The sequence below is a fragment of the Zingiber officinale genome, chromosome 2B (assembly GCF_018446385.1).
Source record: "Zingiber officinale cultivar Zhangliang chromosome 2B, Zo_v1.1, whole genome shotgun sequence".
Classification (NCBI taxonomy): domain Eukaryota; kingdom Viridiplantae; phylum Streptophyta; class Magnoliopsida; order Zingiberales; family Zingiberaceae; genus Zingiber; species Zingiber officinale.
In genome coordinates, this window is record NC_055989.1 from 138353426 (window position 1) to 138378623 (window position 25198).

The window sequence follows — 25198 nt, forward strand, 5'->3', positions numbered from 1 at the left end:
CAATTGCTTATCTCCACTTACCAACTGCAGTCACTTGACTTTTTCTTTGATTCACTAGGTCTTTCCGTCAGTTGTCAGGTCCAGATCCAACTGGACTTCAACCAATTGTCAGGTCTCATAGCCCCAACCGGACTTCTCGCCAAATATCGAGTCCTGCGGACCTATCTGGACTTCGCACCAGCTATGAAGTCCCACGGACCTAGTTGGATTTAAGCCTGGTGTTAGGTCTTTCAGACCAGTCAACTCCTGCACACTTGGTAAAGTAATTAGATTACAAAACACTCTAACTTTAATCCATTTATCATTCATCAAAATCTGAATTAAATCATTAGTGTAAATTACACCAACAAGTACAACACAATGCATCATCCTTTTTTCAATAGTACAACACAATGCATCATCCTTTTTTCAATAGTACAACACAATGCATCATCCTTTTTTCAATAGTGATAACTTTGTTTATTGGAAGGGTAGGAAACTTTGGATGATCATCCAAGTAGGTTTCGACCTACCAAAAGACTCTAATATAATGGAAAGTTAGTCAGTTTTGGCCTATGGACAAGCGACATAAAGAAGAAAGCCCAAGCAAATGAAAGGGTTACTACAACACTCCAATGTGGTCTAACTCATGAACAGCTGAATAAAGTTGAATCATTTAGCAACACAAAAGAGTTAAGGGAAATGTTCATTGAACTCCATGAGAACTGCTCAAAAAGATCTTCTAAGTCAACTTCAAACCATCTAAATGAAGGAAAGTCAGTCAGTGAATCAACTGCATAGAACGTTCAAGAAGATTTTCAACAAAATCCATGCAATTGGAGAACAATTTGAAAATCATGACTCGATAAGATACGATTAAAAGAATTTTCAAGGACAACCTTATTGGAATTTATGGTGAATGTTTATAAAGTGTGGATGTCTTTAATTAAATTAGATAAATTATTTTGTGATTTTAAATTTTATGAATAGACTAATCTTAATCAAAAGGAGAAGGGCATAACTTTGATTGCAAGTAAAACTAATAGAGTCAAAGCAAAGTCGAAGTCAAAGTTCAAGCCTACTGATCCTGTCCGAAAGTTGAATCAACGGACACTGGACACGTGGCGCTCTCCAAGCGGCTGACGCAGATCTCTTGATTGTCCGCACGGACCTCCAGCGAACCTGCACAGAAGTCGGGCCGGGAAGGGGTTCCCGGCGACGACCCTCCGACGCCCAAGTCAGGTAAGCGAACAACGAAGAAGTGGCTCCAAGTATCAAAGAATGCGTACCTCCGGCGAAGTATAAGGCTCCTTATATAGAGCTGTGAAGCAGCTCACGCATGCCTACCGAGGCAAATACGTGTCCTTAGCCCATACCCCGGTACATGTCCTTAGCCCATACCTCGGTATGTGCTTGTCAGACAAGCTTACCTGACACCATACTGCTACAGTCCGAACACGTCTATGATGTGACAAGGGAACCTGCTGTCATAAGATCCTGCGTATGGTCCAATCGTCGAACATGCTCGCTGTCAGAATATGCTTCTCTGCCCTTTTGTATCTTCTGTTCCGACGCCGAGCGTCCTACCGGTCGGCAGTCATGGGCCTCGCCCGACCAGTCGTTCGTGCTGGTCCACTTAGGAGCTTCACGGTAATGTGCTCTTGTGGAGACTGTTCGCAGTATCCGCTCGGCTAGATGTCTCTGTTCAACGAGCGTCGGAACCCCTAGTCCCGTTGGGTCGTCCTTGGTTCAGCTGGGACCCCGTTCGGCCGACCAGTCTTCGCTTCTCCGGTCGGACGTCGGATACTTTGACCTTCCTGTGGCGTTGACTTCCCAGAAAGGGGGTCCCCCGTTCTTACCGCCGGATCACTTACATTGTTAAGATAATTATCCGAAGAAAGAGATTCTCCAAAATATTTGTAAAGAAAAGAGATCCAAAAGAAAGTCCAAACTAGCAAAAACAACATATGATATTTCGAATGCAAGAAGGAACACTATTAAGTCGGAATATCCCCTTCTAAAGGAGCTAAAAGAATCAAACAAATCAAAGATACAAAGGAAAAGAAGGCGTTAAAAGCTACTTAGGATAAGTAATCATAGTCAAACTCAGATCATGTCAACCTAATGGCTTTGATAGCTACAGAAGGCTTCTAGATTTGAGTCCAAATTCGAGTTCGAGTCAGTATCAGAATCATGCCAAAATTTAAACATTGACTCAGACGAGTCTAATAATGAGAGAATGGACCATTTAATCGAGAAAGTTTACTTTACTATTACTTATTTGTCTAAGTGTTTAACTAATTATAAGTCTAGACTCAAGTAACTTCTTAAGTCAAAGATCTCAAGAAGAAGACTAATTTGACTGTTTAATTAAGGAAATTTAAGATAGAACCTCAACTAAGTGTCAAAACTTAAGAAAGGAATTAAGTCCCCAGGGCGTAGCACAGATGGGGAGTGCATGGTTCTGTGGCTGAAAGGTCCAGGGGTCGATCCCCGGGGTATCACTGCCTGGGGTTAACGTCTCCGCTATGCACTTTCCACCTGTGTACCTACATTTACCTCCCTCCATATCCGTGGGACCGGCTCTAGGGGGCCGCTAATGTGGCGGTTCCACATTTATTTATTTTTTTTTTTTAAGAAAGGAATTCAAGCTTTAAAATTCTTGGAAAAATTTATGCCAGGAATTGAGTATTTAGACATAATACTATAGGATTGTTATGCATGTGATAGGGAGGGGGAGGGGTGAATTACGTGATTTTTTAAAAACTTATTTTTTATGATTTTAAAAATGAGTATGCAACGAAAATGTCGAAAAAGAGATAAAGGAAAAAAATAAGAACACATGTGATTTTACTTGGTTCGGAGCCTTCGACGACTCCTACTCCAAGACTTAGGTCCCTCGGACCTATCAATGGGTAATCCACTAAAAACCTCTTTCGAAACTGCTAGAAAAGGGAATCGAGCACAATAATAACAAAAGGACAAATGTAACAACTTACACTTTCCTTATTGCAGTAATTAAGTAATTATAAACACTTTCATTACCCAACACATGAGGATTCTCGGATCAAGCTCAATGTCGGACGACTTTTCAGCAATAGTAGGGTATAGCAAGGTCACAGCGCAATGGGAGGACGAAGTCGAAGCAGTAGAAATCTCGAAGGATCGCGTATATGAGTTGCGCTTCAAGAGGTGGTCGAATAGCCCTCTTAAAGAGGACTAGAACTACCGCAATGCCACTGAAGGCGCCTTCAACCCAAAAAATTTATCCCAAGAAAGTATCTTCTTATCGTTGCCGAGGTCTTCAGTGTTATCCGAGAGAATGCACCTTCAAAGCTCTCCGAGGTGCCTCTGCGCCTTGCTCCAGGGCGTCTCCAATTGCACAAAGACACCTTCGCGCCTTTCTGCACGAACCCGTAGCTGAAGCCTTCGGGGCACTTTCGTGCCACTGTCCAGGGCGCCTCCAATCGACCAGGAGACACCTTGAACACTTTTAACAAGGCTGAATTTACTTTCTAACTCCTGCAAAAATGTGTTAATCCAAAAGCAATGTGTAATCTATATTATATGTTTTATTCATTCTTTGCTAAAATTTCATTAATCCCTTGCACATATCTTATTCAGTGTTCAAATTTATAAATACAATCAATATATCTTTCAAAGCTTCCTAAATATAAAGTATACAATGTAAGTGAAAAAAATGAACATCAATACCAAACTAATTCAAATGAGCTTACGAGTGATGGAGAAATGTGCTGGAATATCAAATTAACAGCTGAGACGAACCTAAACTATAAAGCAAACTAAGCTAGGATTTGAAATAGAGGAACTTGTGGCAGATTTCCATCACAATATTAAATCTGTATAATTCTCAAACTCCTTTCACCAGGTACTACATAAAATATACATATAATAATCCTACAATCATATAAAGTAGTTTCGGTTAAATATGTTTAAGTTTCAGAATAAGGTCCTGGAAACCATTGCTGCTTTATAAATCCTAGTGAATGAGAAGTGTTTCCTAAAGAAAAGAAACATGTAATTAGTGATAATGTACTTGCAGCTTTGGCAAAAAATAAACTTGAATTACCATTGTAATAGTAGCTAGATAATTAGCATTGAGTTCACAATGTTGTGCCTCGCCATTCCCATCTTTGCAAATTTATCAACGTAAACATGAAAAATTCAATATATATACACACTATAATAAATCATATGACATGAATCTCCATTGCTTTGTAACTACAAGCTAAAAGGAGTAAGCTTGGTAACTACAAGCTAAAAGGAGTAACAAAAACACATGTAAAGACTTGTACCAAGAACAAGAATTTTGGTGGAGCTTTTTATCTGAGAAACAAGTCTATTGCTTTTTCTTGGAATCACAAGATCTATTACCACATCAAATTGATGCATAGAATACCAATTTAGATGTTAATAGCTTATAAAGTATATTCCTCAAATTTTTATTCTTACCTTAAGAAAATCTGGAATATACTATTTTGAAGTCATGAACACGATAAGTTTTCACCAACCGTATCTGGAATGGCTATAATAATTACCTGAAATAATATAAATTTTTATTTTTAAAGGCAGAGTAGAGAGACCGGCAACAATATTTACACTATTCAATTAATTTTTTTATATACTTTCATATCAAAAGGTCAAATTTATATATGTTTGTTCATATTCCAACAAGAGTATAACAATCTCATCGACAATTAGTATTTATTTTTTAGTATAGAACACTAAAAAGAAGGCCTATGGATATAATGAAACAAACCTGAAAATGTGAGCTGCTGAGGCAGTGAGCAATCTGCTTGAACAAGGGAACGATGCAGCGTTGGAAGTCCGCCGGTTGCGTAACCTCCAGCACCTCTTCCAACTCCCCAAGGAATAACACTTCCTTCTGACAATTAGTAACAGGCCAAAACTTCAAGAGCCCCCTAATGACTGTATTGGCCAGCTTAAAATCCTTCCTGACGAACTACACAATGCAGTAGGAAGGCTGTTGATGGTACATGGCCACATGCTTCGGCTTGTGCAACAAGACGTGAGCACGGACGAGCAAGAGCTTGTGCTCTTCCTTCATCGGCAAGGTGAATCCATTGATGACACTTTTATTGGGATTCAATCAAAGTTTTATATTGAAAAGATTTGATAAAGATCATACATTTAAAATGATATAAGATATCTCCATTGACATAAGACCTTTTGAGTAGAGTCCAAGAGCAAAGTCATGAGGGTCTAGGTCTAAAGTGGACAATATCATGTCATTATGGAGATATGTGGACATCCTTCTGTTCCAACAAATGGTATCAGAGTCATGGCCCATACCAGATGCCATGTGGGACTGCCTTGAACGAAGTTGAGGGTAGACCCGAGTTGATCATGAGTGATTGGATGCTCGTGGGGAGGCTCGGAGCAGGTCAAGGTGGCCGGATGCTTGTGTGGGGCTTGGAGCATGTCAGAGTGACCGAATACTTACAGGGGCCGAGTAGGTTAGGGTGACCGGATGCTTGTGAGCAGGCCTAGAGCAGGCCAAGGTGACCAGAAGTGGATGCTTACAGGGAGGTCCAAAGTAGGTCAGGGTGACCGGATGCTCGCGGAGAGGCCCGAACCATGAGAGTAATTATGGTCATTCGTTTGAGGGGAAGATTGTTTGGGTGCAATCAAAGTTCCACATTGGAAAGATTTGAGAAAAATCATGGAGTTAAAAGGATATAGGATATCTCCATTGGCATGAGGCCTTTTGGGAAGAGTCCAAGAGCAAAGCCATGAGGACCTAGGCTCAAAGTGGGCAATATCATGTCAGTATCATTCGGTCCCAAACAAATGGTATCAGAGCCATGGTCCAGACCAGATGTCATATGGGGCGGCCTTGAACGAAGTTGAGGGTGGGTCTGGAGTAGGTCAGGATGATCGGATACTTGCGAGGAGGCCCGAAGTAGGTCAGGGTGACTGTATGTTCGCGGAGAGACTCAAAGTAGGTCGGGGTGACCGGATGTTCGCAGAGAACCCGGAGTAGGTCAAGGTGACCAGATGCTTGCGGGGAGGCATGGAGCAGGTCAGGGTGACCAGATGCTTGCGGGGAGGCATGGAGCAGGTCAGGGTGACCAGATGCTTGCGGGGAGGCATGGAGCAAGTCAGGGTGACCAGATGCTTGCGGGGAGGCAAGTAAGCCAGGGTGACCAGATGCTCACGGGGAGGCCCATACTATGGGAGTAATTGTGGTCCTTTATTTGAGGGGAGGATTGTTGGGATTTAATCAAAGTCCCACATTGGAAAGATTTGGGAAAGATCATGAGGTTAAAAGGATGTATGATATCTCCATTGGTATCAGGCCTTTTGGGGATAACCTAAAAGTAAGTTATGAGAGTCTAGGCCGAAAGTGGACAATATCATGATATTGTGGAGATATGTGGATATCCTTCGATCCCAAACAAATGGTATCAGAGCCATGGTCTAGACCAGATACCATGTGGGGCGACCTTGAACGAAGTTGAGGTTGGGTCTAGAGTAGGTCAGGATCATGGCATCTGGCCTCCCCCCAAACGAAAGCCCACAATTACTCTCATGGTCTGGACCCCCCATGAGCATTCAATCATCCTGACTTGTTCCGAGTCTCCCTGCAAACAGTTGGATTCGATCAATCTTGACCTGCTTCGGGCCTATCCGTGAGCATTCGGTCATCCTGACCTACTTCGGGCCTCCCTGTGAGCATTCGGTCACCCTGATCTAATTGTCTCCCCACAAGCATCTGGTCGCCTTGACCTACTCAGGGTTCTCCGCGAACATCCGGTCATTCTGGCCTACTTTGAGCCTCCCCGCGAGCATTCAGTCACCCTGACCTACTCCGGACTTCCTTGGAAGCATCCGGTCATCCTGACCTATTCCGGACCCACCCTCAACTTCGTTTAAGGCCGCCCCACATGTCATCTGGTTTGGACCATAGCTCTGATATCATTTGTTGTGTCCAAAGGATGTCCATATATCTCCACAATGATATGATATTTTCCACTTTGGGTCTAAACCCTCATGATTTTCCCTAATAGGCCTCATGCGAATAGAAATATCCTATATCCTTTTAAACCCATGATCTTTATCAAATCTTTTCACGTTATTTATGGCCTTGCGAATAAATGGACGGTGGGCCATGAACTTGCCGTAGATGCGGTGAAGGATGGTCTTGAGGTACTCGTGCTCATGGGGATCTTCAGAGTCGAACAGGTCGTGGAGGCAGAGCACGAAGGAGTGGTCGATGTAGCACTTGGCGACCTTGGTCTCGGTGTTGGAGGACATGACGTAACGGAGGAGAAGCTCGCAGACGAGCTGGAGGTGTAGCCAAGTGGGGTCAAGATACGAGTCCTCCTCCTCTAGGTCGGCGCCCCTATTCTCGTGGGAGGCAGTGGAGGGTGCGAAGCATGCTGACGGCGATGGTGGGGGCGAGCTCCTCATGCACTTTCTTCGTGAGCCACCCGGAGGCCGATTGCATGAAATCAATGAGCTCCAAGATCGTCTGCCACTTCACCTCCTTCTCGTAGGCCAACTCGACCGTATCGGAGAAGTCGAAGAGCACGGCGTAGATCCAAAGCTTGCGGAGCGCGGGTCGCATGGGGTGGCCATGTCGTGCAACAGCGGGAGGGACTTGATCTACGGAGGGGCGGCGGCTGCGGAGCTGGTGGCGTGGTTGATGGTGACGGCGGCCTCATCGTCAGAGGCTAAGCCGGCGGCCTCCGCCTTGGGACCGGGCGCACGACTGCCTTGCTTTATGATCTTGTTGAACATCGCTAGAACCCTAATTCAAGCTGTAGAACCCTAATTCAAGCGGTAGATCAACCAGGGGCGATCGAAGGAAAACCCTAAGCAGATCAACACATCAAGTACAGTGAAAGAGCGAAGAAGAATCCCACTATAAAGTTGAATCGCGTAGAAGAAATCGTATTTAAATTGAGATCCAAATCCATGGAGAATAGAAAGGAAGATTGAATTATTAATTTGTTTAATTTTTAATTAATTCAGGGAAGAGATAAAAGAAAAGAGAGGTTGAAGATATTTGAAATTGTTTTAGACCAACAAAAACATGCAACGTCTAATAGACAACGATGGATTAAAATTATTATCATAGATTCCAAACATAAGTTTATAGACAACCATTTAAAAAAATGGTTATCTTTACCAAGAAAATATTTTTTAAAAAATTATTATATCTTTTTTTTTTAAAAAAAAAGGGATCACTATGGGTTTTAGAGATATTGTAATGTAAGCATGGTCTCCACAAGTATGCTTCTTATAAATATTGAGATATTGAATTTAGTTTCATTTTCTACTTTTTCTTCTCCTAGTGACTTAACCATCATAGAAGTCTTACTAGTGATAATTGTCGACACCCTTTAACATTTTCCTTGCGCGCACAGGTCGGATCACGCCTACACCTTAACATCCCAACTCATTTGTTTGCTCTATTCCTCGAGTCGTCTCGGAGCTTGTTGCATCCTCTGTATCAACATGTAGTTCGAGATTAAACATCAAAGTGCACTTAAGGATAAAGAATTTTATTCCATGAATTAACCTCGTAAAGCTGTAACTAGGTGAGTAAAGATGCCTTAATTATAAATTTAGTTGTGAAATAAAATATTAAATATAATTCATTTTTTAAAAAAATGTTATTGATATGAAGTCTCTAGATCATAAAAATCGAATTCATTTTATTAAATAAATAAAAAAAACTTTGGCCAAAAATCAAAAAACATATTTTGATTTTAAAAAGTTAAAAAGACACTCATATTTTTAATGTTGAAGATACTCTTATTATAGTGTTGTTAGAGCTGTCGCTAATAGCTACTCCAATATATTAAATGAAAATTGTTTTTTTAGTTCATTTAGGTAAAAAATATTATATCTAAAGTATTTTTATATCAAGATTTTTTTATTACTTAAGTTTGACCAATATCACTTTTAAAAGTTAAATTTTTTATAAAATTATTATAACAACTATTAAGTGGTATTATAACAGTACAATATTCATTAAATGATTACTACAGTCCCTTAATAATTTATATGACTATTGCCAATTAATGAACTACAACAATAATAGTAGTCTAGATGTTACAATAAATTTATGATGATTTTAAACAAAGTGATTTTAATTTTTCAATCTGATTAAATTTTAGAGATCGATTTAATCCTATAAAAAATTTTATATTAATTATCAAAATAAATCTAAAAGTATTCGTTACTTCTTATCCAATAACCAACATTTATCTCAAATTTTTTATTTTATTAAAAAAATCATACATTATATCTACAGGTGTTTAGTTAATTCGTCAAATATCTTACAATTGCATCATGACCCAACAAGATGGTGTTATTTTAACTTTTTAAACATAAAGAGTCCCTTTTTATTTTAATAATTAAATGCTCCTTATAATTATTTTGACTTTTTAAAAATAAAGAGTCCCTTTTTAATGATTTTAATAATTAAAGGGCCTTTTAATTTTTGAGTAAAATCTTTTTTGGAATTTTTTAAAAAACTGAGAAACAGTGGTGCCAAACCAACCCTGCAAGCTAACTAGAATGTTATTAAAAGAAAGTCAGGGGCGCAATTGAAAGTCTTCCTTATTTTGAATTATCGTCCTCAAATACCCCCACAATGGTACCCATCCAGGTGGCGATGTTCAAATAGTCAAATGCGTGGGTCAGGTATGGAGACATGGTGGGTACGTTAATCAGCTGAACAAGGCCGCGGAATTCTAGAATTCAGTTTTGGTTTTTATCCTGACAAGCAGGTGCGCGGCCGCACTCGCATCGACAGGGACGAAGGGGAGCGGCCTCCTTGCTTACATTTCCTGTTCGTCGCGCCTTCGACGTTCGACGACGACGGCGGCGGCGGCGGAGACGGCGACGACGGATCCCTATCTAAAAAGGTTTCCCATGAATCTCCCAAAACCATCGTTATTTGACCTGAACAGGTTGTTTTGCATGTAGGAACCCTAAAGGTTTCACCTTTTTGGAATTCAACCCCTCATATCGCCATCCTGATTCATTCTGTCTTCAAATTTCTGAGGAGGGCAAGGCCTGAAATTTGTTGCCTCTACGTTTTTTTTCTCACCAGCGTAAGCCTAAAAGGTCGTGCTTCACCCAATTCTTTGCCTCGGATTCGCTTTTTGATTTGGAACGCATCCCCGTGTTCCTCATCTGGATCAATTTCACAACCGAACTCCTGAAAGATCTAAAATTCACCAGATTTCCTGCTTTGTATTCTCTTCTGATTATTTTTGGTTGCCCGACTAGAATATAATCGTTTCGTTCCGATTCCTCTGATTGGATCTTCGAATCGGAACCCTAATTTTTTGTTGCGGTCTTTTGAACTCTTGATAAAATGGTGTTTTGGGAAGGGTACGTTAGTGATGAGTTCATGGGCACATTCGCTCCTATCATCATTTACTGGCTTTATGCTGGTTTGTACCAGCTGTTGCCACGGTTGGACGAGTATCGTTTGCACACCAGAAAGGAAGAGGAACAGAAAAATCTGGTGGCGTTGCCGACAGTGGTCAAGGGTGTACTCCTGCAACAACTCGTTCAAGCTGCCATTGCACAAGTGCTCTTTTTGGTGAGAATTTTGCCTTTTCTTCTCCAAGGATTTATCTTTAAAAAAGCATGCTAATGCTTTGCGATTTTATGTTTGATAAATTTTCATGGCTGTCTCTTTTCTTGCTTAATGAGATGTGCTAAATGTGCTTCTGATTTTGTGTTTGATGTAGAAGAATATACAGCCTTAAGCTTAATATGTGTTTTCTATATTGTAATTGAAATCCCTTTTTTTTCAAAATAATTACTCAATTGTGTATCGTTACTTATCTTTTCTTCTTAATGATGTTAGCAAAAGAACCAGCAAATTCTTGAATTGTTTGCAGGTTATAGCTGTTTTGGTAGAAATATGGCAACTCATGGCGTTAACAATAAAATGTATGGAACAATAGACAGTTTTAGGATGGATGTGCAACAAAACTTTTTATCAGCATACCTTGCCATGTTAATATGAATGGTGATGCATTATGAGTAATTGCTTCATATAAATAGAATGAAAGAGTTTGTTACATAAAATCTAATAAGTGTCACAACCAAAAAAAAGATAATCATGTGTAGTGGAAGGATTAATAAGAAATAAAATAAAATAAAATAATTATTCATTGGCAATTGCATATTTCCAAGTCTCCACCCAGTAGAAAAAAAATAGGAAATTACAGGCTAAAATAGGATTGGCATCTCTGACAATACTTCTATTGTTTTTACATGGAAGGATGAAAACTTAGAAAAAAAAAGTGTGGAAGAATGAAATAGTGAAAGGAAGAAAAGAAATATTTTTGTTATCTTCTTGTTTCCTTGGTTAGGTTAAAAAAACAGATGGAAGTGTACCAATTTTACTTTCTACAGTTTATGATCCAGGAATACAGAAGGCTCAAAAACTTGTTTGATATACTTACTTGTTTTTGCTTTCCTTCAGATTTATGTCCTCTTTTTATTTAGCTGATTAGTTTTGTAAGAGGAGATTGTGATTCTTTCCTCTTTCTTTATTCCTTTTTTGTTTCAAGCAATGGAGAAAATTTTTATCATGGTTTTGCACTCTTTATTTTCCTCTATCTTTTCATGTAAGAACATTCTTAAAAATCTCATGGTTAGACTGAGTGGTATAAAGCAAGTAGGTCAAAAAGACCTACTTGATTCCATAAATGAGATAAAATCCTCTTGGTTTAATTATTAAGTGATTGTGAAATGCCCTTGGTATAAAAACATTTTGTCAAGTCGAAGTGTCTTGATACCTAGGTGCAAAATCTCATCTTGTTTCAGTTTTCCATGTAAAAGAAATTGTATGAGTGGAACTGCCTTTGTTGCAAAATTTTCTAGTTTATTCTATATATGTGTATATTTTTTTATCTACTAGTTGCGATATAGCCTCTATATATGGTGGAACCTAAAATGTAGCTTGCTTATTCCAACCAAAGATAGCAGCATCCTGAAGTGGCCTACTTCTATGTGGTAGCTAATGTATTTGATAAGTAGCCATTCATTACATTGACATACTGTATCATGACATTGTTCTGAATCTGGTATATTTTGGGAATTCAATTCAAAGTTAAATGTAAGTTTAGTATGGTTTCATTTGTGAGATCTTGTTCCTGTGATTCAAATGTATGCACAATCAACAAGTTTTCAGAGTACATTGAAGTATCAAATATCTAATGTCAATTAATCGCTGAAATGTGGCTGCTCTATTTAGAAATCACAAGCTTCTTTCCTATATATTGCTTAAAAACAATATAAACTTTTCTAGAATTGGACTTTGGTCTTTTGGTTATCATTGAGTTGAGCATTATATGTCTGTTCTTTATGTACTGGCTAAGGTTATAAATTTTCTGTTAAAGGAGATTTAATGCAAGTGCTTTCAGGCAATATAGATGCATGCTTTAGGTAAATGATATTGCTCAAGTGGTTTCTTGTGACAGAAGCATGATTGTTACAACAATTTTATTTATGAGATCGACACTAGATATATATTGTTATAACAATTTATTTATGATACCCTCCACTATATATATATATATATATATATATATATAACAATGTTAAATTCATTTGTGTTAACTTGGAGAAAAATCTGCTATATAAACTGAGTAGTTCGACTCTTATCTTTTAGGGGATCTTACAAGGGAGTTGAGATATTTGTGTCTTGGTTCATTCCTTACTTTTATTTTCTCTGAAAAACATTATAAGAGCATATGGATTTATTACATAATGATTTCTATGATGCATATGTTTGACTAAAAAGGATTTATATGAAATTTGATACAATCTCAAATATTGTTCAAGGTGTACTGGCATCATGTATGTTGACTAAGGCTATAATCGTTTTCAACTCTCTAGCTTGAAGTCTTCATAACATATTTCCGAACCTACAGAGTATGTACTTCAAGGCGATTATAAATTGGGTGAAGTAATGTTTGGCATTATGTCATAAATTAGATTCTTGCTGGGTCATAAGAGAAAATGAGGCCAAGTTTGCCACATGGCCATGTTGTCTCTCCCCTTAAATCTTGATACAAGACTGCAGGATTTAGTTATCTAAAGAAACTTGCACTCGCTTGATTTATGGTTGCACAATAACTATCTCTGAAAAACACTGAAACCGATGATGAAAATTAATTTGGTTGTATGTATTATATCATTCTCTCTCTTTTTTTTTTTTTTGGTATTTCAGGTGACTTCAGAGGCAAGCACATTGGGTGATCCTGTTCAACCATCAATTCCTGTTCAAATGTTTCAGATCTTTGTAGCAATGTTAATAATGGATGCATGGCAGTATTTTGTGCATCGGTACATGCATCAGAATAAGTTCTTGTATCGGCATATTCACTCTCAGCATCATCGCCTGGTTGTCCCTTACGCAATCGGAGCTCTCTATAACCATCCATTGGAAGGCCTCCTTCTTGATACCTTAGGGGGTGCCATCTCATTCCTGGTTTCCGGGATGACACCGCGCACTTCTGTTTTCTTTTTCAGCTTTGCTACAATCAAGACCATCGATGATCACTGTGGACTTTGGTTGCCTGGTAACATCTTCCACATCTTCTTTCAGAATAACACAGCATACCATGACATCCACCACCAGCTTCAAGGATCCAAGTATAATTACTCGCAGCCTTTCTTCTCGATTTGGGACAAAATGTTAGGGACCTACATGCCATACAACTTGGTTCCTCGCCCAGGCGGTGGTTTGGAGGCAAGGCCTTTGAGAGACTGAGTTCAAACAACACTTAAAATTTCCACGTCAGGCATTATTCTGCTCTACTGCCTTGATACAGAAAAGACAAAAGTATTCAAGGAAATAGAATTCTCGAAGCATATTAGTTTTGAATCTATTTGGACAGGAATAGCTTTTCTCACGTTTTTTACGGAGTAAATACGACAATCAAACGAGTGTTGGTCGTTAAAAAATTGTTCTGATTGTTTCATGCAGAATATATATGTATTGGTCTAACCATCAAGTGCCATGCCTGCCTATTTGATATTCTCTTGAAGTTGATGCTAAATTGCCAATTGCAATGACTTTTACATATTTCTAGCAATAGCAGTATAATTTTGACTGTTAGCACGGTTGTAATTATCAAATGCCTTTAGGTTTCCTATGGATTAGCCGACTTAGTTAATTGATTACACGGATTTGGCCGTGACAATTTTCTGTCTGGTTCAGAACGTTGTCTGAAAGTCTTTCCATGATGATAGAGTAAGCCATATTTTTTGATATAAATTAGTTGGCATATTTTGCATGGGAAGAAAACGTCACTTTTTCCTACATTATTTTAGACAATAAATGAGTGGTACTTCGTTGCATATGTAGCAGTTGATCTAGTTGATCCTTGTTTCCTATCCAAAGAAAATTCTCACTAAGCTCGTGATCCTCATGGAGTTTTTTGTGAGCTAAAGAAACTCTGGCGAAGCTATATCACAGGTAGTGAGGTTGTGAAGTTTCACCGGTCATTATGGTACTTGCAGAAAAACAAAGAGTTTTAGGGACGAATTTTCTAAAAAATTTCGTCACAAATTTTTTTATGACAAAAATATATTCATATTAAATCAGTCGTTAAATTTTACAACAAAAAAAAATAATTTGTCCCAAATTTTACGACGAACTATAATTTTCATAACAAATTTTGTTGTAAATATACACCGTATAGTGTCTTTAAATTTGGAACGAAAATAAATTTTCATCCCAAATTAGAGACAAATTCTGGTTCGTCTCGAATTTAGGATGAATTTTGGTTCATCCCAAAATCCGGATTTACTTGAATTCCCAAGGTTCGTCCCAAATTCGGGACGAATCAAAATTCATCCCTAATTTGGGATGAACTTTGGGAATTGAAGGTAAACCCGAATTTTGGGACGAACCCAAATTCGTCCCAAATTAGAGACAAATTTTGGGTTGTCCCAAATTTGGGAAGAATCAATTCGTCCCTAATTTGAGATGAACATGGGTAATTCGGTGTAGGATTTTGGGACGAACCCAAATTCGTCCCAAAATTCATCCCAAGGTTCGTCCCAAATTCGGGATGAACCCGAATTCGTCCCTAATTAGGGACGGACCCAAATTCGTCTCAAATTTGAGACAAACCCTAGTTTGTCCCAAAATAAAAAAAATTCTCTATATTTTTATTTTCTTTATCCTATTTACATATCAAATACATCATTACATAATCTGATCTATAAATCTCTTATCATCCCCATATCCAAATTTAAAATATATTAGTCGAACTTCAACACACATCATATTTATACGCATCCAAACAAATAAAACTACACATTCAAAAAATAACAAAAACTACACATCCCATATCTAACATTCAAATATGTCAACTCAACACACATCATATTTACACATCAAAACAAGAACTAGTTTGGTTCAACAACTCATAATCCAAATAACAAATACCTCAAAGCATAAAATAAAATACTAATCGTCATGCTTCGTGCGCCTTCTTTCATTCTTCGTTCTTCTTTTCCTGCGTCAAATTACAAATGAATAATAACTAACATTTATAACAAAAAAAATATCTAAAACATATCAATGATATCATATTGAAATAAGACATTTAAAACTTATGCAACTAACTTTTCAATGTCATGTCTCCTTGCCTTTGCTTTTCTCATTCTTTAAATTTCCTTGTGGTTCCTAAAGGCTACAAGGAAATCTTGGTCATTCTCTTAAAGATCAGAGAGGGGTAAACAAATCAACCAAAGTGGGAAATAAGTTTGCTTCAATTATCCCAATTCCTTTTCTTTCATCTCTTCGAGGTGAGCTTCAACTTTGCACAAACCCCACTAATCATTAGAAGATCAAAGTGAACTTCAACATAAATAGTGGAGTTTCATAGCTAGAAGAAGCAAGAAATCCAGGAAAGATTAACCAAATAAATCTAGAGGAAGTAAAATAGTTGGACTACAGAATTTTAGCATAAAATGATTTTTACACTGTTAATACAGTAATATCATCAATTCATACCAGCAAGAATAAGAAAATCCAATATTGTAATCCGAAGATTTTTTTTATACACCTATATATTCTTTTGTTAAACTTCTTGTCCAAATCAACTGTGTCCTTGTCCTATCACCATGCAATGTTATTCTTTTAAAATTATTCATCCAATTGATCATTTGATATTGCAGATGTTTTCTTACCTAAAGATTTCAATAATGAATGCATATGATTCTACAATCTAGTTTTCATGGTACACTATATGATGTGTCCTAATATATGGTTATCATAATATATCAAAGAATTAGATAGCAAAAAAATATCATTTATCCTTATTTGCATGAAATATATATGAAATAAAACTTTTAATTAAGCGTAATAAAAATGTATAGATCATGTAATAAAAAAAAATACATGTATCAAATGTTTATGACATAATAAAAGTATAAATATATATAACTAAATTTGCATAGATTAGTAGTAGACAAATCAAAAATATAAAATATGGCATAACATGCAAAGTATCAAGGTAAAATAAAAATATAAAAGAAACTATAACAATACATGCTAAAAAAAATTCTAATATAAAACTTACCATAAATCAACTAAGATTCACCACCATCACCATCATCATGATCATCATCATCACCGTCACTAGGAGGATTCTGACTTGGAGCAGAAATTAACTAAAAATATCGCAAAATCAATTCCTGATTTAGGCCATTTGTCTCATTTCTTCATCCCTTTCATTTAAAATCTCCTTCAACTGTGAAATCTCTTCAGTCAAGTGATTCATCTATTGGGTTTGTGAGGAGGAAGAAGATATACGGCCAACTCTATGGGTTCTGCTCAAAGAACTCATTCCAAATATCTTTCCTCCTTTTTTTTTGACCCTCCACTCATACGTAGCCATAAATTTAAATCAGTACCAACAGATGGCTCAGACCCCTCCATATCTGCACTAGCAGAACCATAACAACTCTGTGCTACCTCTAGTTCACCATATTTCTCCTGTATTGTAATAAAAAATAAATTATAATTATAATAACATTAATTTAGGAACGCAAGACTATAAAGTTATAGTGGGTACATTAATAATAGAATCTAAGTTAGATCCAAAATTTATTCAAACCTTCATTGCTCTAGCTCTGTCCCCGTTCGAAGTCTTATCTTTTTTCTAAAAAGTGTGGGTAAAAGTTTCTATAAATGTAGTCTCCTTTCCTAGTTCTTTGGACTAAAAAAGATGATTAAAGATAATTAAATAGTGTCAAATAGATTAAGAAAATAATGGGAGTGTTAAAAAAATTACCAATCCATGTCTATGTTTATCAATATTGATAGATCCTCCCACATATGTAGCAGACATGTCTCCAAAATTAAAAGATTGATTTATTTTATTCTGGTGATTTCTTATTTTAAACTCCTCAATTTCCCAATAATTGGTAATCCTTATCTAGTTTTCTTCAGTGATGAATGGTGGGTTTTTCCCCTTTGACTTCGCATGATTGAGTACATGGCGAATGTGATCGCTATATTTTTTTTATGAAAATCCTTCTTATTTCCATCTCATCACTCATGTCCCAAGTGAATGTTCATTGTAATAGAAATAATAATAATAATTTATATATTTACTTTCATTTAAGATATAAAACAAATGAGATATATCCTAAATTCACTCCACCATAACTCTCTAGTTGGTGGTGGAGTGCTAGTATAACTCATCGAGCCCCCTCTCCAATGGTTATTCATGATTCTATTAATCTCGTGAATAACATGGACAGAATTATTGAACCTATTATAATTTACAAAAAAACATATTAATAATTATGGAAGTTGAAAAAAATAAAATATTTTAATTTTACTTATGAATCTCCACAAGGGGCTATAGACTCTCGAGTGTCTGGCCTCTCAGCAATCGAATGTCGGGAAGGAATGGAAGAGGCTACTGGGGACTCGATCGGCGAAGGTACAACAGAAGGGGAAGGCAATGGTGCACAGGAAGGTATTGTTGAAGGTGTATGCGACGGTCCTGCAGTGTCTTCCTGATTAGGTGGGGACCTAGATACAGTGTCTGTAGGTGTTGTATGCTGAGCTCTCCGTTTGCAACCACCTCGTCGAAAGAGATTCTGAAAATTCAAACATAGGAAAAATTTAATACAAATTTGTTTCATAATAAATAATATGAAACAAAAAAACTTACCATATTTCCTAAGAAAAAAGTGAATCCACGAACCCCCGAGAAGATGACAAGATATAACTTCTAATTATCTAAAAAAAATATATAGAATATTAATAGATAAGATATATAAATTTAAAAATGAAACAGTTTTGTATATAATTGAAACAAATAAACTAATTGAGTTATGAGTTTTGAGAATTACAAATTGAAAATATCATAAATTTATTATATTAAGATAATAAAACTTACTCATTATAAAAACTCAAAGTCTTAATTGTCCTCCTCCTCCTCCTCCTCATCATCATCAATTTCAGTTGTATCCACGTTTATCATTATTCCGGTGGGATCTTGTAATGTTGGAATAATATATTCTTCTATATGAAATGTATTAGTAACTTTCTCTTGTTGATAAGCAATGCCCTCCCAATGCTCCTCAATTTTTTTTCGTGCCTTCGTTTTACAAACAACCCACCAATCAATTTTGTCATGTTTCAAACTAGGATATGAAGCATAGAATACTTGAATTGCTTGCCGTGTCAACACAAATGGTTCATATTTTTTTTATACAATCTCTTATGATTTATTTCAACCAAATTATATCGTGGATGCACCTTCATCCCTCTGATAGGGTCAAACCAGCGACACATGAATAGAATAACTCGTATTTCTGGGTCATGGTATGCTACCTCTATAATTTCATCCAGTAAACCATAAAAATCATTTCTTGCATCTACATCATTGAATGACTTAACACAAACTCCACTATTCATCGTAGTCTTTCCCATTCCATATTCTCGAGTATGAAAATTATATCCATTTATGAAATATGCTGGCCATGTAGGTACCAATGCTTTCGGACCCCATGCTAGATGGATGAGCAATTCTTGCTCAATCTGAGTTTGATTATCATGAATCTAAATTCAAATTTGACAATTATTATAAACATTCATATTTGAAATTCAAATTTAAATTGACTACTTACAAATGATTTAAACCATGGTGCAAATTCTTCTTCGCATAAGCGATCAAACTCTTGTGGTGATAAGCCTGAATATAAGTTTTCAAAAGTCCTATGATAAAAAATTTAAATTATAACACTAAAAGTTACGACATAAGAAATATAAAAGATTAAAAGTATATACTAACTCATAATATGACGATACTTTTGGACAATTTAGTAAAATATATGTATGAGCTGCCCACCATTCTTGACCAATTAAGTATCTCTCCTTACATGGTCCACTTGGTCAACCAAGGTAGTTAAAAATTGAGAATGAGTTTATATTGGGATCAATTGGACCTTCATCATTTCTTCCTAATCTCTGTCGTTTGCTTTGAACATGAGGCTCAAAATAATATGATGAAAAAGTTGTTACCTCCTCCACAATATATGCATTAACAATAGATGCTTCAACATGTACCTTATTTTTAATTTTTTTTCTTCAAATGATATAAGAATATGATTGCAATAAAATAAATTATATTAGATTAATTATATAATAAAATGAGTATATTTTTATGCATTCAATTTTTTGAAATATAGTAGATGAAAATTTTACCTTTCAAATGAATACATCTATCGGAAAGGGACAGGTCCTCCAACTTTGGCCTCGTATGGCAAGTGAACCAAAAGATGTTCCATGGAATTAAAAAATGAGGGTGGAAATATCCTTTCCAAATTACATAAAATAATTGGAATGTCTCTCTCTAACGTCTCCATGTGTGAGTGTCTCAAAATAGTTGAGAAAATATCGTGTAGAAAAATACTTAACTCTGTAATTGTACCCCATACAAAATTTGGTAATAGTTCTTTAAAAATAATAGGAATAAGCCTTTGCATAAATATATGACAGTCATGACTTTTCATACCAATCAATTTGTATTCTGTCATATCGACACATCTTCCAAGATTAGAAACAAAAAAACCATCTAGAAATTTCATTGATTTCAACCATTCACAAACAACACGTCTCTGATTCTTATTCAATGTATAGACCGCCTTTGGCTTTGGTCCCCTACTATTTTCATCGACATCAAGAGTGGGTCTTTTACAAAGGAGTCGCATATCTTTTCTTGCATTGAGATTGTCTTTGGTTTTCCCATTGATATCCATCACTGTATTTATCGGATTATCAAAAATATTCTTCTCAATATGCATTACATCGAGATTATGATGTATTAAATGACTAAACCAATATGGAAAATCCCCAAAAAATACTTTTGTTTGTCCATTTATGTGTACTTCCATAATCATATGTTGTACCATGTGAGTCTTCAATAACAGATGAAAAGTATAGCACTCTGTACCAAATATCTTAACCTGTCAATCTTAATGGAGGAGGTGTTCTTTCAATTCTATTCCTAGTGAATTCATCTTTATTCCTTCTGAAATTATGATTTAGTGGTAAAAATTGTCTATGACAATCAAAATAACTCGGCTTCTTTCCATGTTTCAATTTGATTGATTTGGTCTCTCCATACATATTGGACATCTTAAGATCCCAACAATACTCCAACCTGATAGCATACCATAAGCTAGAAAGTCATTTATGGTCCAAAGTCATTTATGGTTCAAAGCAGTACTTCGAAGTTCATCCCAAAATTTAATTTCCTTAAAAATTCAAAATAAATTCTTTCGAAAAATAAAAACTAGCCCTAGAGAGCTCGGAATGACATGGAACAAATTTCTATGTGTTCGTATCAATTTCATGACCACATTAGTGGCCTCAAACATTTTTCCCTCCTAATAAAATTAGATCCGTAATTTTCAAATATCAAAATAACTTTAACATTTTCAAATCTAACTCTTTTTTAGTAAGTCATAGGTCCTATAAATTTGATCTATTCAATTTAATTATCATAAACTATATTAGGTCTTTGAGTTCACTAATGTGGTCATGAGATCGATACGAGCATATAGAAATTTGTTCATGTCATTCCGAACTCTATAGGTCTAGCTTTTATATTTTGAAATATTTTATTTTGAATTTTTAAAGAATTAAATTTTGGGACGAACTTTTTAGTTCATCCCAGATCTGGGATGAACTTCAAAGTTCGTCCCAAATCTCTATTTTTTTTAATTTAGGAGTAATGTGATAAAAATATGGATGCATGACCTAAACAACTCGAAATGACATGAAACAAGTTCTTATGTGTTCATATCAATCTCCTGACCATAATGATGGCCTCAAACATTTTTTTCACAAAATATTTTGAGGTTCATAAATTTTTTTATCAACAATTTAAATTTTCATTTCTGAAAATTTAAAAATCTCAAAATATTAGGTGAAAAAAATATTTCATATCATCAATGTGATCAAAAGATCGATACGAATGCATAGAAACTCGTTTCGTATGATTCCGAGATCTTTAGGTCATGCATCCATATTTTTGTCATATTTTTTTTGATTTAAAAAAAATAGAAATTTGGGATGAACTTCGAAGTTCATCCCAAAATTTAATTTCCTTAAAAATTCAAAATAAATTCTTTCAAAAAAAATAAAAACTAGCCTTAGAGAGCTCAAAATGACATGAAACAAATTTCTATGTGCTTGTATCGATTTCATGACCACATTAGTGGCCTCAAATATTTTTCCCTCCTAATAAAATTAGATCCGTAATTTTTGAATATCAAAATGACTTTAACATTTTCAAATCTAACTCTTTTTTTACTAAGTCATAGGTTCTATAAATTTGATCTATTCAATTTAATTATCGTAAATTATATTAGGTCTTTGAGTTCACTAATGTGGTCATGAGATCGATACGAGTACATAGAAATTTGTTCCATGTTATTTAGAGCTCTATAGGTCTAGTTTTTATATTTTGAAAGATTTTATTTTGAATTTTTAAAGAATTAAATTTTGGGGCGAACTTTTTAGTTCGTCCCAGATCTAGGACGAACTTCAAAGTTCATCCCAAATCTTTATTTTTTTTAAAATTAAGATCAAGATGATGACCGGAACAAGTATTTATCTCCCGAAATTCGACGGAGACTTCGCTATGTGAAGACGACGAATGGAGGTATTTTTTAAAATGGATTTCGATATCCTTATAACTATGAAATATGGTTTTAGAGCTCCAAAAGACAAAGAAGAATACCAATGGGTGAAGAAGGAGCAAGCCGATTTCATGACCAACGGAATGACAGAGTTCTATCTGCTCAGCGTGCTGCCGCCCCAGGAGGTAAGTTGGATCAAAAACTACGAATCCGCCAAAGACCTCTAGAAAAAATTCCTAGAGCTCCACAAAGGCACCTTAAAAGCGAAATTAGCAAGGCGTGACATCCTTCGGATTCAGCTGACAAATCTCCGGATGAACAACGACGAAAATGTAGCGCAACTCCAAGCGAGAATTAAGGAGCTGATAACTCAACTAACCAATCTCGGAGAATCGGTAACAAACCGAGATTCTATTCGGTATGCGCTCAACGCCTTCCCAAGAACTCCAGAGTGGGCGTCCTTAGTAGATGCTTACTACATCTCTAAGGACCTTGAGGTAAGTACTTTAGAAAATTTATTTTCTACTTTCGAACTTCACGAGTCTCGAATTACAGAACCGAAACAAATAGAGAAGTAAGATCTCAATGTTGCCCTACAAGCCAAGATGGACGATCCTGACTCCGAAGCGTCGATCGATGAAACTGAAGTAGCGCTATTAGTAAGAAAACTAAATAAGTTTATTAAGACTAATAAATTTAGGTCGTAGTCGAGAAAGCATCAACGCAACAGAAGGACGGTCCGATGCTACAACTACAATGAGGAAGGGCACATCAAGGATGACTATCCAAAACTAAAGAAAAGGGACAAGGAAAAGTCTCAAAGGCAAACACCCTCGAAGCGCAAGAGTCTGAAGGCTACATGGGATGAATCATCATCCTCCGAATCTGAAGTCGAAGCCTACTCGGGATTAACACTGATGGCCAACCATCAATTGGAAGAAGAAACCAGCTCAGAGATGAGCATAGATGAAGGGGGAGGATCATCAGAAGAAGAAAGCTACGATGAAGGGGGAGCATAAGAAATAGAGGTAAGTAAGGTACGTTCTTTAACTCCCAAGCAGTCCTTTCAATATATTAAAGTTCTTACAAAAGATTTAGTTAAGTTAGAAAAGGAAAATGATATGTTAAAATTAAACTTAGCAAAGGCATGCCCTCTTGAGATGTACGATAATCTAAAATCAGAAAATGAAAAATTGAAAATTGAAATTGAAATTAAAAAATTGAAAAATATTGCATGCTTAAATAAATTTCCAAAATCAAAAGTTAGCATTAATGGAAAGTTGAATTGGTATATTAGAAAACATCAAGGACAAATTAGAAAAGTTCCCAAAAGTTATGTACCCCTAAGTTTTTGATTAATTCGGTAGGAAGGAACCTATACTGGGTTCCAAAAACCTTTCTAGATTAAAATTTTCTAAGTTAGCACTTTCAGCAAGAAAAATTAGACAGTTAATTTCTTTTGAGGCTTTGTTTAAGAAAGTAGTTGTTGCTGCAATAACCAAGAATGCCTAGTGCCTCGCCACTGCCTGGAAGTCAAAATATTGAAATAAAATGTTTAATTAACTTACTGATTAAGCATGAAGCTAGAAATTAGAAAATGCTTTAAACAATTTTTTCTAGAAATTTCTCAAAAAGATTTTAAAAAAATTGCCTAAGTTAGAATTTTTCTCTTACTTAGAAAATTTTCTCGCTTAAAAATGATTTATTTTAAAACTTGAATACCTTTTACTTAGAATATTTTTACATGAAAATTATTACCCCATTTTTTTTGATGTGATCAAAGGGGGAGAGATAGGTACAAGTTTAGGGAGAGTTTTAGGGGAGTTAATATTTTTACATTTTTTAATTTTACTTAGTGTTGCAAATTCTTTTATTGCAACCTTTTTACTTAAAATGTTAATTTTAAATTACTTGTCTGTTTTTTCCCTAACTTGAAATTGGGTTGATGCATATCAAAAAGGGGGAGATTGTTGGATCCCGTGGTTGTTTTGGTGTGATCAACCAAGTTAGGTTAGATCCTGTTTGTTATTTGATCCATGTGTCTAAGTGTGCAGGAACTTAGGAGGGCAAGAAGTCGAGTGGAAGACGCAGCTAGCGAGAAGGAAGGCACGGGAAGGGAGCCAACGGGCTCGGTGAGTCCGAAGGACGAAAGAGTTGTTGGAACCCCAACGGAGCTGTCCGGGGTGCCCGGAAGGGACTTTTTCACAAGATCGAGCTTTGACTCGATCCAACCGTTGGGGTATAAATTTTATCCCCCCAGGGCGCCCGGAACCCTTCCAGGCGCCCCGACCAAGGCTATAAATATAGCCTTGGTCCAGAAGCTTTTCAACAACCACGATCATTCTATTTTCAAACACTTGTATGCTTTAGTTGTAGTTAAGCTTCTGTTTTCTATGCCTAAACGCTGTAAGAGGCTTCTCCGCCTGAAGGAGTTTTTGAGCTTAATCTTCCTTGGATTAACAACCACATCGGTTGTAACCAAGTAAACCTTTTGTGCCTCACTTTTTCTTTTATGCTTTTATTTATCTGCTTAATTCATTTTACAAGTGTTAGCTTAATCGTTCGAGGAAGGGTTGTCTGTTTTTAATTGACAGGTTATTTACCAACCCTTCTAGCCGGCCCAACGGTCCTACAAGTGGTATCAGAGCCGAGACGCCTCAGAAGGACTAACCGTCGTCTGAAGCAACAATGGCCGGAGCTAGCGACTACCCACCAACATTCGAGGGGGAGCTTTCTTCATGGAAGCAACAAATGAAGGTATTTCTTAACTCTGATATTGGTATTTCTCTAATAATGAAAACAGGTTATGAAGCACCGAAAGACACGAACAGAGAGAAAATCGGCATACGCCTCTGGAACGAGAAGCAACGTGAAGAGTCCATGGCGAATGCTCGGGCAGAGTTTCACATTCTAAGTGCAATACCAACTAAAGATTTCGACAGAGTCGGAGAGTACAAAAGCGCGAAAGAACTTTGGGAAAAGTTCTTAATGCTCTACGAAGAACCGGTTGAAG

At 36.5% G+C, this 25198-nt stretch overlaps 1 protein-coding gene and 1 pseudogene across 1 annotated transcript; one reads left to right on the forward strand and one right to left on the reverse strand.

The window, feature by feature from the left end:
• Window positions 1–3309: 3309 nt before the first annotated feature.
• LOC122048762 lies at window positions 3310–7591 on the reverse strand (annotated as a pseudogene).
• A 2155-nt stretch (window positions 7592–9746) lies between these two features.
• LOC122047425 (very-long-chain aldehyde decarbonylase GL1-9-like) lies at window positions 9747–14066 on the forward strand. The gene is made up of 3 exons (XM_042608715.1): window positions 9747–9902; window positions 9964–10588; window positions 13235–14066. Exons 2-3 carry the CDS (start codon window positions 10358–10360, stop codon window positions 13775–13777), a joined length of 774 nt encoding a protein of 257 aa, XP_042464649.1. The 5' UTR covers window positions 9747–9902; window positions 9964–10357; the 3' UTR covers window positions 13778–14066.
• Window positions 14067–25198: the final 11132 nt, after the last annotated feature.